This window comes from Vombatus ursinus, unplaced genomic scaffold, assembly GCF_900497805.2.
Source record: "Vombatus ursinus unplaced genomic scaffold, bare-nosed wombat genome assembly UNPS02014785.1, whole genome shotgun sequence".
Taxonomy (NCBI): Eukaryota; Metazoa; Chordata; class Mammalia; order Diprotodontia; family Vombatidae; genus Vombatus; species Vombatus ursinus.
Window position 1 is genome coordinate 12,744,401 of NW_020954563.1, and position 5,945 is coordinate 12,750,345.

A 5,945-nucleotide genomic window follows, 5' to 3' on the forward strand; every position below is an offset into this window, starting at 1 on the left:
CCCCCCCCCCCCTCCCCTCTTCTCTCCCCCCCCCCCCCACACACACTCTACCACACTCTGACCCACAACTACTCTTCCATCATCTTAATTTAGTGTCTGTTGGTTCTCTGGAGTACCTGTATCTTTAGAACCTCCACTACCCCAAACCTGATCTAAATCCCACCCTTCTACATCAGTCTGCCCTTGTCCTCCTGAGTTCCTGAGGTGTGCTTTAATATTCCTACCTGATAAACTTTGACATCAGCACAAGACTCTGTTCTGAGCTTCCCTAACCTTCCTACATCTCAGTCAAACCACTGGGCAATCCTTTCTAGACAATGCACAGTCCCTGACTACCAAGAAGCCATAGATTTCAATGTGGAATGACAGGAAGTAAGGTTTATCCTCCCTATTTCCTTTTCCTCTTCCTACCCATGAAGTGGAGGTATCCCCAAAGCTTCATCCTTAGCCCTGTTTTCTCTAATCTCTCTTCTTTAGTGATCCCATCCATGGCCATTAGGTCAGTTATTTCCTCTGTTCAGGTCACTGTCCAGCCCTCATTTCTCCCTTAAGTTCTGGCCATCCTCACCTACATGGCTGCCACATTTCACTGGGTGACAATGGCTAAAGCATTTATTACCCAATGGGGCTAAGCTGCCCATATGGAACCACACTACACTTAGAGAAGTTGGTCCTGGAATGGCAAACACAGTTTGTCCCCAAGACAGAAGCCTTGCACCCTGCCAAAGCTTACCCTCTAAGGGCATAGCTTTGAAAAGTGAAGATCAGTGCCACACCATTGTGAAGCAATAGAATAAAACCTGTAGAAGACCACATCAGGGAGGGATATATGTGTTCAGAAAACGAGTTGACTCTGTTATGTGGAAAGGGTGAAGGATAGCAAATAGCCTAAGTGCTGGATGGTAGTCACAAAAGATTAAAAGACCTTTAGCATGACTGGGGCTGGGGGTGGGGGAGTGGTGATTATGGGAGGACCTGGGCGAGATCTGAGGCAGCATGGCACAATGTAATGTGTGCTGGATTTGGAATTAGAGGACCTGGATTCAATTCCAGCTCTTCCTCTCACTAGCTGTGTGGCCTTGGGCAAGTCACATAATCTATCTGAGCCTCAGTTTCTTCATCTGTAAAATTAAAGAGTCAGACTAAATGGCCTCAAAGATATCTTTCAGTTCTCAAACTAGGCCCCTGTCCTCCAATTCCAGGCTGGTCAGGATGAGGACAGATTACGTAATAAATCTGTCAAAGTATCAACATTTGTTACAGTGATGATTCTTTTACATTGCAGTCCGCTACAACTCCAAGCATTTTTCGTATTAATGGTTATTTAGGTATATCTCTCCAGTTTTGTCCTTGAAGACTGTTTCAACCCAAGCATAAGACTTGACATTAATCCCTATTAAATTCCATCTTACTAGAATGGGCCCTTTATTCTGACCTGTAAAGATCTTCTTGGATCCTGATTCTGTCACCTAATGTGTTTATCTCTCCCAGTTTCATGTCATCTGCAAAGTGCTGAAGCATAGATGCCTTGGACAATAAGCTATGCTTTTCTCATCTGTAAATTCATGAAATTATACCAGATGGTTTCTGAGGTCTTTACATCTCTGCGACTATGACCCTTTGCCTTCATCCAAATCATTTATAACAATGGTGAACAGAACACAAGTAGAGGCAGGGCCTTGTGGCACTTCACACCGACACCAATCATTACCAATTGAGTCTGATCTTTCAACCAGTTCCAAATCCACCTAACCATATTATCATCCAGCCCATATCTCTCCATCTGGTCTATAAGGATAGCATAAAAGACTTGTTAAATACTTTGCTGATAATCTGTCTATGGAATCTCCTGATTTATCTATCTAAAGACTGTCCTAAAAAAAGGAAATGAATGACAAATCAGTGGCCAATAGTTGATACTACTCCAGTAATATCTCTCAAATTCTTCCCTTTCTTTCCTCTTCCATGTCCTCCCTCTCCCTTTTTCAGTTTCTCATTATCTTTCACCTGACTCATAAAAGCATTCTAAGTTGTCTCTTTATCTTTAATTTTCATGGTCTACATGCTAATTGCAATCTTCTGAATGTACACATCTGACCTTGTCATTCTCTTTTTCAAAAATCTTCAATAACTCCTTCCTCATCTACAATGAGGAAGCTGGACCAGATAGTCTCTGAAAGTCCTTTCCATCCTTATATTCTATGGTTCCATGACCCAAAGCACTCCACAGTGAGGCCCCAAACTATCTTTCTTACCTCAACATAGGACCCCTGAACTTGAGTTCTGGTCTTGTTGAAACATCCCCCAAACTGTCTCTCATGCTGTCACTCTTCACAACGCCCTTCCTTATACTCTCTGCCTATCTAAGGTATATTCAGCCATCCAGGTCTAGCTGAAGAAATACCGACTGGGTGAGCCTTCCCTGGTCATTATTGCAAACAGAGGTCGTCTTCTCTCCTCCAAGTTCGCACAGCCTTGTCTGTCTGCACCCTTCTCCGTCTGGCATAAAATCCTGGCTCCAAAACAACATCCTTACTGCCCTGTTCCTGCCCTGCTCCTGCTCCAGAGCCTTCGGGACTCAGGGGCCATCGAGACTCCCCTGTTACAAATGGATCTTACTGGAAAGCGGAGCCTCGGCCGAGAAGGACGCGTGGGCACTCCTGCTGCAGCCAGTCGGGGGACACAGATGGTGGGCAGTGGCGGCTTCCCCTCCCAGGGCGCCCTCTGGCGGAAACTGGGCATGGGCTTTCGGCTCACGACGGGATACGCGGGGCCAGGGCTGGGGGCAACTCTCCCAGAAGCCATTCGGGATGGGGTGGGGGGTTGCAGGGATGAGGGGATGCAGGGACCTCCTGAACGCACGGGTCTGGGTCAGGCTCGAGGTGGCGGCAGTAGTGCAGGGGAGACACTCCCGGGCACTGTGCCTGGCACAAGCGTGGAGTGGGAAGTGGGGGTGAGTAGAGATGGCCGAAAGGTCCGGGCCAGAAGACAAGACAAGCGAGAAGGCGGTCAAAGCCCATGGCCAAGCTGGGAGTAGAGTTGAGCAGCCTGTCCAGTCCCGTCCCGTCCCATCTCATTTATTCCCAGCTGCCCTGCGCCCCGTCCCGTGGTGACTCCTCACCTGCCTCCCACAGGACACCGATAATCAGCCACAGGCTCCGGCTCCAGACGCCCCCTCTCTTCATTTCCAGCGGCCGTCAGCTTGGCGAGGCTGGTTGCGCGGCGCCGCCGCTGGCTGCGCTGCACTGGGCTGCGCTGCACTGCACGGCTGTCCAGTCCCGTCAAGTCCACTCCTCTCCTCTACGTGCCTGTGCCCGCCGCGGGGCGGGGCCGAGGGCGGGTCCGGGTCCCCGCAGAGAGGGGCGGAGTGGGGAACTCCCGCCAGGAGGGGCAAAGGGCGGAGGGAGTTTGGCTCCTGGACCTGACCAGGCCGGGACTGCCCCCGGGGTTGTCAGCCCGGCCCAAGCTGCGGGGAGACAGGTAGTGTGCAAGGGCGCGGAGTCCACATAGCTCTGGTACCTGCACCTAAGAGGAGAGGGGGCAGCAATGCTTGAGGACTGGTGTCAACTTTAGGAAAGACATGGATAAATAGAAGACGGTCCAGAGAAGGGCAGCCAGGATGGCAACAGGAGTGGCGTTCATTTTATTAGAAGTAGAATGAACTGGGGGTGTTTAGCCTAGAGAAGAAAATATTTAGGTGGGATGCATTGTCTTTGCTTCAGGTATTTGGAATGGCATGTGGAAGAGTGATGAGACTCGTTCTCCTTGTCCCCCGAGAATGGGACAAGGAGCAAAGAGAGGAAGTAGCCAAGAAACAGATTTCAGTTCAATGGCGATGAACTTCCTTTCAATCAGAGCTGTCCGACAATGGGCTGCCTCTAAGTGATAAGCTCCCCGGATCACTGGAATTGTTAAAGCAGAAGCTTCTTGCACATTTCTAGCAAAGATATCCTTGGAGTTCCTTTAGACTTCTGAGAGTCAAAGACGCCGTGATAATTCCAGCTAAATGGGCAGCTGTTAAGGGCTAAAATGTGATCCCTCCCAGGGACAATAGCGTCCTAGAATTGGAATGTGCAAGGGTTGAAGCTTTTCCGGTGCAGTGACTTGAAAGGGAGCAGAGATTGGGGACGATTTCTCCTTGCGATGTCGATTCTGGCTAAGGAAATGAAATGCTTCTGGATTGGTGGTGAGGAGAATCCCTTCCTATCCCCATCCCATTCTTTCTCGGCCACCTCTGCTGAGCTAATTTATATCACAGGGATTCCTAGGTGAGGGGAGATAGGGCTGATTGCTGTTCTTCGTTCTCTAAGAGTCTGCCCCAATAGAGGGGTAAGGAACCCCTACCTCTGTGCCTTCAGCAGTGGAAGAAAGGCAGCTGAAGGCAACTAGTGGCACAGTGGATAGAGCACTGGACCTGGAGTCAGAAAGATCTGAGCTCATATCCAGCCACAGACACTTTCTAGCTGTGTAACCTTGCAGGCAAGTCACTTAACTTCTGTTTGCCTCAGATTCTTAAACTGTAAAATGCAGATAATAAAAGCACCTACTTTCCAGGGTTGTTGTGAAGATCAAATGATAATATTTGTAAAAAGTGCTTAGCACAGTGTTTGGTAGTAGTAGATGATATAAAAATGCTTAATTTCCTTCTCTTCCCCTCCCAGAGCACCAATTGTGTGAAAACCACTGTACTCACCTGCAAGGGGTGGAAGGAGATGGGAGGAAACAGAAAAGTCCCTCCCTCACCCTCACCAGAGAACTCCGAGTCTAGTTAGGAAGGTGAAAAGGAGGCTGGGATAAGGGACCTGGGCAGGTTTAAGCAGCAAAGGCTGAGAGATTCTGAGGAAGGGAGCACAAATTTGTATGTCCTGCATACCTAGCTGATGAATCTTGCTCTAGATGCTGGGTCCCCATCATTCTGAACCTGGAATATGGGATGGCTAGTCCAGCCCAGTGTCCTGGAGAGAGGCAGCTTTGTCCTACCTACCCAAACCCAAGCCTGGTGAGGATCCTCAGTTTCCAAGGACCTCACTATTTTTCTAGTTTCCCTTCCTTTCCTTGGGTTTCACCTTCACTGCAGAGAGGATTTTGGGCTTAGGGCTGCTCTATTTTCTCAATTCAATTCAACGAACATTTATTAAGCAATTACTGTACACAGAGTCCTTTTCTAGCAGCTAGGGGAGATAGAAAGTTTAGATAAGACTTAGTCCTTGCCCTCATGGAACTTATAGTCTATTGGGGGATAATAGATGTGGCTTACTATAAAATAGTTACATGAGAAGTACATTAGAGGGGTGTGAAAATGCTATGTGGTATGAGTGGAAGGGAGCTTCATAATGATAGGTGGAATCAGGGAAGGTCTACTGGATGAAGCGGCATTTGAGTTGAGCTGGGGGTTGTCATGGAGGAGGAGGAAGGGTGTTCCAGGCAGAAGAAAAATAGGAGCAAAATTATAGAGAGGGGAAAATGTTCTGGAGGTTAGTAGTCTACTTTGGTTGGAGACTGGAATGAATATCGGGAAATGATATGAGATGAAGCAGGGAAGATAGGTGGTCCAATATTGTGAAGGGCATTGAATGTCAGGCAAAGGGGTTTGAACTCTGCTGGTTGGGAAAAAGGCAGTTACCCAAAGGTCTTGCAGAGGGGTAATGTGAACAAGTTTATGTCTAAGAAAAAGTAGTCTGGTAGTAATATAAAGGATGGATTAGAGAGGGCATGGTAATTGTTAGAAGGCCATTGCAATAGTCCAGGTAGGTGGTATGTGGCTGTGGGAACCAAAAAGAAGGGCAAGACTCAAAAGCAATTGCAGATATAGAATCAAGAGAACTTGGTGACTGATTGGCTATGAGAAGTGAGGAAGAAGGACGTTTTGAAAATAACCTCTAAGGTTACGAACACGAAAGACAGACTAAATAGTTGTGTTTCAGATAGAAATACTGGAGTCAGAA

At 47.9% G+C, this 5,945-nt stretch overlaps 1 protein-coding gene across 2 annotated transcripts in view; it reads right to left on the reverse strand.

Moving 5' to 3' along the window:
• Positions 1-3,226, reverse strand: part of FLT4 (fms related tyrosine kinase 4) — a 104,584-nt gene extending 101,358 nt beyond the window's left edge. For both annotated transcript variants that reach the window (XM_027867097.1, XM_027867098.1), the window contains exon 1: positions 3,122-3,226. In XM_027867097.1, coding sequence (XP_027722898.1) covers positions 3,122-3,185 — 64 coding nt within the window. In that variant the 5' untranslated portion in view covers positions 3,186-3,226. The remainder of the gene's footprint in view (positions 1-3,121) is intronic.
• Positions 3,227-5,945: the final 2,719 nt, after the last annotated feature.